Source organism: Mustela nivalis (genome assembly GCF_964662115.1).
Source record: "Mustela nivalis genome assembly, chromosome: 9".
Taxonomy (NCBI): domain Eukaryota; kingdom Metazoa; phylum Chordata; class Mammalia; order Carnivora; family Mustelidae; genus Mustela; species Mustela nivalis.
Genome location: NC_139028.1, coordinates 102795866 through 102808848, shown reverse-complemented (window position 1 = coordinate 102808848; position 12983 = coordinate 102795866). Strand labels below are relative to the sequence as shown.

Below are 12983 nucleotides of genomic sequence, written 5' to 3'. Positions count from 1 at the left end.
CGACCCCTGGCCCATTCAAGGAAGTTGAAGACCACCAGTCTTTACCTTCCTCCAGTCTTGGCTGGAAGCTTCTCTTTCTCAGGCCTGTCATTCACAGCCGCATCCCCGTTGTCCCAACCCTGAGCAGGGGCTTAGCAAACATTTTAAAGAAACTCTGGCTAGAAAACTGCAGTGCTAACTGTATGAGGCCAGGGTCTTCAGAGTTACGGGAACCTGGCCTTGAACCCCCTGAACTTGTTTTCTGAAGGCCCATTCCAGCTGAGAGCACCTTTGAAAGGTTGCTGGCCTGTGCAGGAGGGGAGTCCCTCTTGGCTCATTATCTGATGCTGGTGTCCAGGCTTGAGTGACCCCCCGGCCCCCACTTCCCAGTCCTGCCAGAAGTGCAAACTCGCCCCTTCCCTTCACCCTCTCCCCAGTCTAGTGGCTTTAGATTCACCACTTACCAGATACAAGGGACTTTATTCATTTAACATGTTGAACTGTTAGACACAGAGGGGGCTCGGAGCAGTTTTTGGAAGTGGACTTGTCTTCTTGCAGCCCTTCATCCTATCGTGCCAGTGGCTCTTCCTCCAGCAGAAGGCCACCATGTGTATGTCCACCCTACACGTGCACCACAGGTGGCGCCCTTGGCCATACGAGGCCCTGCACCGTTATTCATGGTCTCCCCTGCCTAAGGTTGCTATGAGAAGAGCACCCTTACGTGGTGGGGACTGTCAGCAAAAGTCACTTTCCTGATGGCCTCCGCTCAGTCTGCTGTCAGCTTGGGTCGTGACTAAAGTGCAGAGGCTGACAGGGCCAAGGAGAGTAGACTGTTACTTTTCAGGGTCCCTGCTTGACTTGGCTGATGATACCGGAACCCCTCTGGCTGGTCTCTGGGCTTGGGCTGTTATTCAGGCTTTTCACCAGCAGAGGGCAGCATGGCATGGGGGTGGGGGAGGAGGTTGGGTGGGAGTCCCAAGGGCTGGGTGGGAGCTGGAAACAGGTGCTGCGGATAGGACCCTTCAGACGCCTCAAGTCTCAGACTCGTCCGTCTCTTCAGTGGAGCCATCGCTCTCTGCTTCCACCTTGCGGGCGTGATGGAGGGGTCTCCAGGGAGAGCCAACCCGGGGAGGGGTCCGGGAAGGCAGGCAGCCGGCCTCTGGGTTGGCAGTGGCCGAGTTGACCAGGCCTGGGATCTGGGCCAGCCTGAAGGAGGGAAGAAGCCCAGAGGGCAGCTGGGGGCCTCCTGTCTAAAGACCTGGACCTCCACGTTTGCTCTTGCATTTGGATGAAACCATGGGCTCTATTCCCAAAGGACTCAGAGAGGCCACCTCAGGCCTCTGCTGGAGCCCAGACCCCTGACTGACTGGCGTGTTGCACACGTTTCGCTGTGTCACCCAGAACAAGGCATGGCCACGTCCAAGGGACAGATGGCCTCCCCCACAAGGGGGCAGCACTTCCCCACTTGACACTTACAGCCGTTCCAGCTCCTCATCCATGGCTGGGTCGTGCATCAGGTCCCCTTTGTCAGGCAAAGCCCCTGCGAAATAATTGGGGGCCACAGAAGTAATCTGAGTGTCTTTCAGGCAGGCTCAGGTCAGACAGTTCCCAGCAGGGGGCCCTCACCTTCAGGTCTACCTGCCTTGCTGACCCTGGGAGGGCTCATCTAAAAGATCTGAGAAGTGCTCTTTCTAGAATTTTTTTTAAAAATTTGAGCACAGTGGACATGGAATGTCTATTAGTTTCTGGGGTTCACCATCTCCGTTTCTTATGCTGAGCTCACCACGAGGGCAGCTACCATCTGTCACCACACAACGTTATTACAGTGTCATTGATGATAATCTCTGTGCTGTGCCTTTTATTCCCATGACTTGTTCAAGGGAAAGAGCTCTTAAATTTTAAGAGAACTGTTATGGGGGCAGGAAGTTGTGGCTACTGCTAGATAAATTTAGTGAACCCACACCTACCCTCTTCAGGTTGGGGCAGGAACCACAACTATGAGACGTCCCCACACCTCAAGGTCACTGTACACACAGGGCTGTCCCCTTCCAGGACTGGGTGGTGGGTTGTAGGCTGGTGCGGGTGGCTCGGTTCCTTCCTTGAGGCCCCAGGTACTGGGGGCCAGAGATACAGAGTATGTCCAGCTAATCCCCCAAATCAGAAATTAGCCAGTTTTGTGTCCCCCCAGATCAGAGGGAGCCCACTTCGGAGACAGTATGGTCAAAAATGCTGCCTCAGCTCCTCAGAGGCTCTGAGCAGCGAGAAGAGCAGGCTGGGTCAGAACCGGACCGAACTCTTCTGCGTGGCCAGGAGCCGCCAGGCCGGAAGCAGCCCCTGTCTGCCCGGCCATGACTCTCTCTGAGCTGGTTTTCTCAGCTACAGACTAAAGGGAAAAGGCAAGAGGGGGTGGTCTGGATTCTCACTGGAGCTGATAACAGTGGAGGGCAGGTGGAGCTGAGGTCTGCAGGTTGTTGAGGGAGAAGCTTGCTCGTGGTCAGAATGTCGCTCTGGCAGCTAGCAGTGCTGTCTGTAGAAAGCCTCAATCTTAAACTTACCCATGTGGCTTTAGTTCAAGTCCCTGCTTTTCCAAAGCATCCCAGATGATGCCTCCTGGCTCGCTTTTGCTGTTAGTGGTTTTCAAACTACGTTCCCCGAGCCGCCTCATTTTGTGTGCGTGCATGCGTGTGTGTGTGAGTGCCTTGAGGACTAAGGGAACAGGGCAACCCCTCTCCACAGCTGGCTGTGCCCCGAGTATCTCCAGACGGCTTTCCTCACACTGGAGATGCGGGGGAGGGCAGATGCCCCATCTCCCACTCGACCCAGCAGCAGGAAAAGTGGTTGACGGAGTGATTGCCCTTTTTAAAACCCTAGAAAAAGTGAGGGCACGAGGTTGTCCTGGCTTGATCCTGTACTAGTTGCTTTTCCTTTTCCTTCCTGTGTGCTGACTGTTGGAAGGGGAGGGAGGGGGCTGAGTTACCCCGGTGTGAAAGGAAACATAAGCCAGTCCCACCCGTTGCCCCCTCACTCCTGACTTCTCACTCCTGTTGGCCTTTCTACTCCGGTCCAGTCAGCACCCTGGGCCACCAGCATCACTTAGTTGAGGGGTCCCTAGAACTGTGCACACCCAGAGCATCAGTTCAGCAAAAGGACGCTGCTAGGCAGCCTGGTGCCTCAGTGGGTCTCAGTCAGTCCTGCTGGGGCTTGCACTCCTGCGTGCATCCCCAGCAGGCTTTGTATCAGGAAAGACTTAAAGCAACTTGGCCTACTGCGGTTAGCATTTAAAAATGTTCAGTTTCCTTCCCTTGACGTCCTTCTCTCCCCTGGCAGAAGGAAGGGGAGGCTATGTGTGCTTTGGGACTCCGGAAACGGGCCTCAGGCACACCTGGATACCTCTGGAAGAGGAAGACAAATAACCCTTCCAGCTCCGCAGGGGGCTCTTCCCATGGGGCAGCAGCAGGTGTGAGAGGGAGAAGAGCAGTGTGGGCGGAGAAGGCCGACCAGTAGGAAGAAACGACAGACAGGAAAAACTGGGCCAGCGCAGGCCTCTCCCCCTATTTTTTGCTCCTTTTCAGATTAATCATTTTTTTCCCCAGCTGGGAAAAAAGGCCGCCTCAGACAAACCTTTGCCCTGCTTATAAATGGGATTCAGGTTTCTTTGATATATAATCTCCAAAGCCACTGAGTAAATAGCCCTGTGTCTGCCCAACCTGCAGGCCACTCCCCAGAGCAGAGCTGGGGATTCTATGGGGAGGGGCTGGGCACACCCCTGCCACCGAGAGGCTGCTTCATGTTGGGGCAGGGACTTGGGTGGGGAAGGCTGTCCCTTCCCACCGGAGTGTGAGAGGCCCAGGAGGGCACGGTCTCTGTTGTGCACGTTCTGGCTCCCCAGGCCTCCGAGGCTGACCTGAGAAGTCAGGGCGGAGATGGTGATGCCCCCTCCTGCACGGACCATGTCTGCCAATAGCCCCCAGCTCCTACGTGGCTTAGGAGGAGGAGAGGGGAGGGGAGGGGAGGCTAGCCGTGGCAGGCTCTGGCTTACCTAGGGCTTGATTGATTCCATGATGCTTTGAAAGAGCCACAAGGAATCCGTAGAAGGTCAGTCTCTGAACGTTGCTTAGTACCTCTTTGACAAGTGCTGGGGGTGGACAGCTGGAAAGGAGAATGCAGAGGCTAGCTTCAAAGACCAGCAAGTCCGACTGCCATCTTTTTATCAGGACTGAGGGACCTGGTCTGCTCTGGGGGCCCTAAACCCCTGGGGGAGCATGGCAGATGTACAGAAGCAAGGGCTTGACTGGTAAGAGAAAGAGCTGGTGCGCTCCCGAGCTGGTGCTTTCAGTCGGGGTGTGGGAGGAAGGGAATGGCGGAATGGCGAAAAGGCAATGAGAGGCAGCCTCTTCTTGGAGGAGGCTCAAACTTGCTCCGTCTCTAAGGAGACCTTGTGCCGCAAAGAGCAGTGTCACCCTCCCTTTCTGTCGAGGGAAGTCTTTCTACAGTGAATGTTTTCCCTTTCTCTCTAAAAAGTCAGGGCCAGTGTCTCTCCTGGCAAGGAGAAGGGGGCCAGGCTGGTCATCTACAGCTCGTCCCACCACGTGGAGGGACCCTCCCCGAGGGAGCCCCCCGGGAAGCCGTTCGCCCAGTCACAGCCTGGTCTGGGGCAGACGGCACTGTGCCACCATCCAGGACCCCGGCAGCCGGGGCCAGTCGGAACATCCGTTCCAGAGCCCGCAGCCCAGTCCCGGGGGCTGTGGTGGGGCCCCCACAACCATCTCTCACCTGTACTTGTGCCGGTCACACAAGTTCTCCAGGCACTGGGAGAACAGCGAGGCCTCCACTCCCTCCAGCAGGCTCGCCTCACCCAAAGGGGGCCGCTGACGGTGCTGCCCGCTGGATGACGTCGGCACAATCACCGTATTGGGGTTCTTGCCCGCCAGCAGGTCCTGATAGATGGCGGCCACGCTCTCCAGGAATTCTGCATACCGCGATGGGGGAGGGGCACAGGTCAGGCAAGGATGACCCGCGGGGTCCCTTCGCTGTGTCCGCCCGTCCTCCTCTCTCCCTCAGTGCGCCACCAGCCTCAACGCTTCGCGCATGGTGGCGTGGGAGCAAAAGTCCTCCACCTCCTGGGACCAGCGCCCTTAGGAGCGGTGACACCGCTGTGTGTTTCTGGCCCAGCGTCCCCTCCTTGGGCAGGCAGATGCCCTCTTCCCTACCTTCCAGGCTCCCTGTACTCCCTTGTTTTTTGGGTATTTGCTCTGCCTTGCTGGAGTGGAAGATCCTTGAACAAAGGCAGGGGTTGTGCTTTGTCCCCTTTGTGCCCTAGTATCTAGCACAGTGCTGGGCACATGTGAAGTGCTGGGAATATCTTTTAGAGAGTGGACCTGTGCACACTCGCTCCATCTGGCTGTGAGACCACCTGCCTCTCTGCCCCAAGAAGGTGTGGGGGAAGGCCAGCGTGGAAGAGAAAGCCTCAAGCTGCTAACTTATTAAGCATTTGAAAGGCAGGTGGGGAAGATTCTCCCAGCTCTTCTCCAGGGTCCAGGAGCTCCCGAGCACTGGGAAGTCAGGTGCTGCAGCTGCAGAGAGCAGGTGGCGAGACCCCAGGCTCCAGCCCCTGCCGGACCAGGCCCTTGGGCCGCCATCAAGAAAACAGAATGTGGCGCCTGAGCGAGGCCAAGGCTGGCTGGGGCCACCAGCTGGCAGGGAGTCCAGGCTCCAAGGACAGCCTTCTGTTTACTGAAGAGCCCATTTTAAACAAGTCTGTTGACGGACACAGGCAGCAACCTCTGAACCCAGCATCACATGCGATGTCGCCGTGGGCGCCGTGGGAACTGGTGTGCATTTGTATTTATTCCTCTGTTTCTGTGATACCTGATTCCAGAAGGGATGTGAGGACACAGCCGCTGTGTATGGGGAGCAGCACGGGCGGGGGAGACAGGGCTGGTGTCTGCTGTGCGGGTGGGGAAATGTGTGCTCGCACGCACAAGCCAGGGCCGAGGGAGAGCCCTTTGCCGGCAGTACCAGCGCCGAGCGGCCCGGAGCCCTGGTTTTGGAGGGAGCCCTACACTCAGGTCTGGGCTCCCCCACTTACCAGCTCTGCGACTTCGGCTCCTCACCCCGAAGCAGGTCTCTGAGAGGACCTATCTGCTAGGGCTGTCCTAAGCACTAAAGTCAGGGCTATGCCGGGCACACAGGGAATGTCTGACACACCGTGGACGTGGCGTGGACGTCAGCGCAGCGTGCGCGGTTCCAGTTACTGTCGCCACTGAGGCCGCTTTGCCGCTGCCGGCTGGAAGCGCCGTGCCTTTTCATGTCTCGAGAGGGCAGAGGGAGGCGGCTGTGCAGACCGAATCTTGTGACCACCAGTGGGGACGAGACATCCTGTCCGTGACCCACGGTGAATCACGCCACCGGCGGCAGTGGGGGGATCCATGGGTGCGCCAGGCAGCAGATGGAAAGGACACCAGGGTAGGACAGGCAGACAGGGCCCTGACAGGAGCCCACATGGGGCCCTGGAAGGCTCTCACCTGAGTAGTAAAACTGGATCTGGAAGGCAAAAAGGAAATCTGAAAAAGACATCAGGCAGTCCATGGCGTCATCCATGAGCACGATCCTGAGGGGAAAAGAGGGAGAAAACCTGAGAGAATGTGTGTGGGGGATGGGGAGCAAGTGAGTGAGCTGTTTTCTGGGACTCCTGTCTTTTGGGGACAGCAAGACATTGGGAGAGGGGTCCCAAAGGCCAGCTCCTCCCCATCACCTCACTGTCCATCATCGGGGCTCTGCGACCAGACTGCACCGACCACACGGCCCAGGGCAGGCTCCCAGTTCCGTCTCTGTGGCACCAGCTAGTGGCTGGAGCACGAGGAGGGAGGAGGGGGCAGCAAAGAGAGGGTGCAGCTGCCATGCAGCCAAGATTTCTTTTCATATACTTAAGCAGTAAATCCTTTCATCCTGCAGCGAGGACCATTTAGTTCAGAATAAATACAGCTGAGCAGAAAGGCAAAAAGAACAGCCAGGAAGCTTAAAGAGGTCTTGGCAAGTGGCACCGAGATTTAAAAAGCTACCAAGGGCCCAAACAACTTCAGGCACCTCTGTCCTGGGACAGGGATGGCAGACAAGGGAAGAGGGGACAGAGCTGCTGGGCACTCTGCACTTGTGAGGGTCAGAGACACACCCCGTCTTGTGACGCTGGGGTGGGGGGGGTGGGGGGTGGGGGGGCAGCCATGCAGCTCCTTGCTGTCTGCTCCCCCAAGGGGACCGCCCTCTGGGTGTTCCTGTCCAGGCCCTCCCACCTCTTAGGAAGAAAATCATCCGATGACTAAATGATCAGACCAAGGCCATGTTCATACCCTGCTCTGGGCCGCATGGAAGAGGGCATAGGAAGGGAAGGAAATTAGCACACGCTGGGCTCTATCCAGGTGCCAGGCAGGGCGCCAAACTGATCTCCTGAAGGGGAGCGGGGCCCCCGATCTGTTTCTGACGGGCCCTCCTGGCTTCATCTTCCCTGTTTTGCAAAGTTGTTTTATTTTGCTGTCTTCGTGTATTTTTTGAAATCTCCCTTCACTGCCTTGCGTCAGAGGATCCCCAACCTGGCAGCTGGATCGGCTTCAGAGAGAGCCGGCCCTGCACACCTCTGGGGGTTGGGGTGCTGGTAGAGAGGGGAGAACATCAGGGCCGCTGCAGCTGTGCGAGGCGGCGGGCCCTGCTTCTGGGGGTCCCCGAAGAGAGAAAGCGTTCCTCCATCTAGTCTTTAGTCATAGGAAAGACAACGATAGGAATAGGGGACCCGTACTGAGTACCTACTTCATGGCAGGCCTTGTGCGAGGTATTTAACTATATTAATTTTTATTCTACAACATTCCTATGAGGTAGGTCTTGTAATTATGTACATTTCACATGTGAAGGGACTAAGTCTCAGAGAAGTCAGCTTGGCGAGACCACATAGCTGGGGAGTTTGCTCTACTCCACAGGCCATGGTACTTTCCATTAGGTCACACTGCTTCTTTTATTTATTTATTATTTTTTAAAGAAGATTTTTATTTATTTGAGAGAGAGCAAGTGCGTGCCTACAAGAGCGGGGAGGGGCAGAGGCAGAGGTAGAAGCAGACTCCCCAGTGAGCCGGGAGCTGTACTGGACATGGGGCTCCATCCCAGGACGCTGGGATCATGACTTGAGCCAAAGGCAGACTGAGCCACCCAGGCGCCCCTCACACTGCCTCCTTTAAAATAAAGATACAGAATAGAAACATTAACATTTTATTTCTTAATCTATGTGGCTAACTTTTTTTCTTTATTTCCACCTATACTTTAAGGCCTTAATATTTCTCATGTATCTCTTGGGGAAGAAAAAAATCTGCCCAACTAGGAGAGTTGAACATTAAAATTCCAACTGGAAAAAAATTCAAGGACGGAGGGCGGACAGAAGCAATGCTGCTGGTAGCCACCGGGGGGCGCCCTGGTCCCTCCATCAGTGGCTGCTGGGACCAAGTGCTGAGCCACATAGCTCAGGTAGTTGCCCCCATTTCTCCTAACCTAGGAGAACCCAGGCAGGCAGAAAGGAAAAGACAGAGAGAGAGAGAGAGGGCACAAAGCCCAGATTCTGATATCTGGATGGGGAGGGAGAGGCGACAGAGAGCAGAGATAAGGCAGGTAGGGCGGGCTGTGGTTACAAAGACAAAAACTACAGAGGACAAGCGAGCTCTCCCGGAGCGCTCGGGGTGGGGGTGGGGTAGAGCCGCCGCAAAGCTTTTCCAACCCAGGCACAATCGGAGAAGAAGAAGGTCCCTGCGGAGGGAAGCCAGTGACCTTTCCTTCCTGCCCTACCCCCAGGACAGCTAAGAACCCGAATGGCCTGAAGTTAATTACTAGGGAAGAGCACTGGGCTGAGAACGTCCCCAAGCAGGAAACCGCGAAGGGGAGCCAAAGCCTTTGAAGATGTTACTTGGCTTCTCTTCTTTATCATCAACCTGGACCCAGTGCTCCTGTTTATAGCAACGTATTCCTTCTTTCTTTATTTCTTCATTTATATTGCGATACAATTCAAATACCATAAAATTCCCCCTTAAAAACGCACGGTGTTTTTCAGTATGTTCACGAAGTTGTGCAACCATCACCACTGTCTAATTCCAGAAGTTGTAATTCTTGCTAATCAGCATGCTCCCGAGACAGGCCCTGCCACACCAGGGCTTTGAAGCCAATTGCCATAAGCATCTTCCTCTCTCAGCCTCAGAGAGGACTAGAAGCTGCAAACAGGGCCCGCCCTTCCAGCTTCGGAATGGCCTGCAGCCTTCTGCCGGGGCCATTCTTTTTTTTTTTTTTAAGATTTTATTTATTTTATTTATTTTATTTGACAGACAGAGATCACAAGTAGGCAGAGAGGCAGGCAGAGAGAGAGGAGGAAGCAGGCTCCCTGCTGAGCAAAGAGCCAGATTCGGGGCTCGATCCCAGGACTCTGGGATCATGACCTGAGCCAAAGGCAGAGGCTTTAACCCACTGAGCCACCCAGGCGCCCCCTGCCGGGGCCATTCTTAACTGGAAACATTAGCAGCCTCTTCTCAGTTGAGCAGCTGGGGAAGGGGGCAGCGGTCAGAGGGCAGGAGACCCACCATGTGCATGTGGCAGGCTCCGTGGGAGCAGGGTGGCGCTTTGGTGGACACTGGTCAGGAGGGATCGGCGGGCAGGTTGGGGGAAGCAGACCATGGCGGGGCTCTCTTTCTACTTCTGAGGGACATGTGGCTGGGTCCCAGCAGCGCTTGTGCAGGGGACCGAGGGGTTTTCTCAACTGCGGGCTGTGCGACTGGCTGCCCAAACAGCCCCCTGGATCTCAGCTCTCAGGGACAACAACACCGCTCCCTCTTCCGCTCAGCCTGAGACCTTAAGTCCTGCGGGCTTCCTGGAAGCGGCCTCCCTTGCCTGCCCCACAGCAATCAGTCACCAGGTCCACAGCCCCCTCCGACGCCCACCTCCACTTCTTTCTGGTGGGCCACTGGATGACCTCCTGCCCGGCTTCCTGCCGCGACTCTTGCCTCCTTGTAGTTGACTAGCCACACTGTGGTCACAAAAACTTTTTCTTTAAATGCGGTTTTGAGGGGTGCCTGGGTGGCTCAGTGGGTTAAGCCTCTGCCTTCGGCTGGGGTCATGATCTCAGCTCTCTGGATGGAGCCCCGCATCAGGCTCTCTGCTCAGCGGGGAGCCTGCTTCCCCTTCTCTCTCTGCCCGCCTCTGCCTACTTGTGATCTCTCTCTGTGTCAAATAAATAAATAAAATCTTTTTAAAAAGTGCAATTTTGACCACTTCACAACTCTGTTTAAAGTCCTTCATGGGCTTCCCATTGACCTTAGAACAGGATCCGGCATTCTTAATCTGGCTTATGAGCCCACAAGATCCACTCCCTGGCTCCCCTCATCCCTCTAGGTGTCCTGGAGGCCACAGGCAGCCTCTCCCACTGGATTCTGGTCATACTGACCCGTAACAGCCTTCCCAGTGCTCCTTCCTTCCTCCATACCTTCTGAGCAGCCAGGGCCCCTGCCCTGCACGCCACCCTCCTCACCTACCTGAAGCCCACTCCTTCTTCGCATCGGAGCCTGCAGGCTTCCCCACTCCACACGCAGAGGTAGGCCCCCCCTGCTACCAGCTTCCGCAGTTCCCCGGGACCTCCTCGTCCTGTTCATGTCTCTTTTCGCCCCGGGACTCTGAGTTCCACCTGCTCACACCTGTGTCCCTCAGGCGTGGCTTGACTCCAGGGTCTGGCACGTGCAGGGCCCATAGTAGGCGCCTGGCAAATATTTGTTGAATGAAGGAAAACATGAATACATGCGTGGGGAGGGCCACGGTTCTCTTTTCCTTTCCCCTGGCCAGCTGACATCTGAATTCGCCATTCAGTCTGAAGAGTCCACTGAAGAGGAACAAGCTAGGGTCATGGGACAGGGGCGGCGAGTCCCAAACCACCGCGTCAGACAGATGACTGCATGTAGATCCTTCAGCTTAGGAGCAAAGACTCAGGAAGAAGTGTGGGTTGAGACCCGACTCTTCTTTTTTTATGGGAGGGGTGGGCAGAAGGAGAGGGACATAGAGAATCCCAAGCAGGCCTCCATGACCCTGAGATCGTAACCTGAGCTGAAGCCAAGAGCCAGACGCCCAGGCGACCTGAGACCTGACTCTTGAAGACTGGCCTCTGAGGAAGATGTGACAGGGACCTGAAGTCCGGCCCTAGATGACCTTCCAGCTGCTCAGCTCTGTGATTACAGCTGCTCTGTGAAGGAGTGAGCGGCCTGTGGCAGTGGCTCCTACTTCCCCAAAGCACGAAGGAGCTTCTTCCAGCTTGGACAGAGTGTGTGGTCCCAAGGGTGGGACAGAACGAGCAGCTTTTCTGTCAGTGCTGGTTCCGTAATTTGCTGTTTGGAGGGCCCGTGGCTGCAGAAACGCCTCAGAGACTTACACAAAGAAGCTTTTAGAAACATTACATGTTGCATTGTCCATCTCCAAACGAATGCTCAGACCCATGAAAACGTCTGGGTCTCTGGCAGTGGAATCTTGGCAAAACTGTGGGAAAAAGCAGGCAGGAGGTGACAGGCCTGTCTTTGTCTTTGGTGACAGGGACCGCCCCAGGTTGTAGGTCTTGCTTCCCACAGGCAGCTTCTTCAGCCTGGGCTCACACTTTTCACTGCTGCCAGAGGGCTCATGAAGGAATCGCCTGGAAACCAGGTCATCCCCATGTGCTGTTTTCCAGTTGATGGCAGTTGGCTCCGCACCCCTCGCCGCCAGAGGCCTCCTGCTAACGTGCCAGCTGCTCTGACACCTGGAGAAGCCTGGCGGCCACTGCTTTGAGGTGGAGCCAACAGGGAACCGTTGCCAACAAGAGTGTGTACGGACTGTGGAAGGTTCCTTGCAGGCCGTGCCGCAAGTCTGGAGAGGGGGCTGTGGGAGAGATGTCAAGGCAGTGCCGTTCAGGTGCACTCTGAGTGGAACCATGTGGAGGGTGGAGTCTGGGGCAGGCAACCTTCTGGAATGAAGAAGGGACACTTGGCAGGGTCAGGGCTAACCCCGAGAGGGCCGGCCCTTCTCTCCCTCCCTTGCCTACTTCCAACAGCTGGGACGGGCTGGCTGCCCCGGGGTTAAGGGGGCGCCGAGGAAGCGACAGCTTTCAGTCCGAACCTACTGACTTGCCAACTTTCTGTTCACCCCAAGGGTCAGTGTCCCCGGACTCATGGTGTGAGCTGCCCCGGCCTGCCTGGAGATCTGCGTTGCCAGCAGCCGGGGGAAGGGAGGCCAGCTCCACTGCTCCCTGGCCCCATTATCGTGTTTTTCTGAGCATCTGTGTCCTCGTCTGAAGAGAGGAGCTAATCGCAGCTCCCACTTCATAGGATTCTGGTGAAAAGTCCATATGAGGCTGCACTGTGTTTTGTGTGTAATGAACACTCAAAATAAGCGTGAGTTGCTATCAATAAGTGTATTCCAGTTGGCTGAAGGTGCTGGAAGAGCTCAAAATAGCAAATAAAAATAGAGCTTGGAGGAAGCAAGTGCTACCAGTGCCCAGCCACATGGAGGCTGTCGGGCGGAAGCCAGCTATCTAGTTTCGAGCCCACTTTGGGGGGAAGCCGGTCGTCAGCCAGAAAGAAGAGCCACCATCCATGAAGGCACGTCTTTTGGAGGTCAGATGCCCGGGGTCTGTCATGGGTGAAGCGGGTCCCCCAGTGTGCTGGGACTCACGGTGCATCGGCGGGCTGTGCCTTCAGATCCCCGAGTGAGGATGAAACCATGTGCGGGCCACCTCCTGTGGCTGGGGGGAAGAAGCTGCTGCTGAGGCTTCCAGGGACACTTCCTTTGGGTCATCTCTCTTCTGGTCCGTGGGGGGTGCACCCTCATACTGCATGAGTTGCCAGGGTCGTCTGGGTCCCTGCTTTCCCCTGGCTTTAGCCTGCACCTCTAGGGTATCCCGAACCCCACCTGCCTGGCAGTGCCTAAGCAGCTTGATCCAGAGAGCGCGGACAATCGAACAACAATGGTTA

The 12983-nt window shown here is 56.1% G+C and overlaps 1 protein-coding gene across 6 annotated transcripts in view; it reads right to left on the bottom strand.

Moving 5' to 3' along the window:
- Positions 1-12983, bottom strand: part of CSTPP1 (centriolar satellite-associated tubulin polyglutamylase complex regulator 1) — a 168088-nt gene that overhangs the window by 1808 nt on the left and 153297 nt on the right. For 5 of the 6 annotated variants that reach the window (XM_082747787.1, XM_082747782.1, XM_082747783.1 and 2 more), the window contains 5 exons: positions 6504-6589; positions 4753-4948; positions 4019-4128; positions 1456-1519; positions 440-1185 (listed from right to left, as the gene is read on the bottom strand). In XM_082747787.1, the coding sequence (XP_082603913.1) occupies positions 1011-1185; positions 1456-1519; positions 4019-4128; positions 4753-4948; positions 6504-6589 (631 nt within the window). In that variant the 3' untranslated portion in view covers positions 440-1010. Of the gene's footprint in view, positions 1-439; positions 1186-1455; positions 1520-4018; positions 4129-4752; positions 4949-6503; positions 6590-12983 lie in introns of those variants that run through there. The other variant, XM_082747784.1, reaches the window with a different exon arrangement.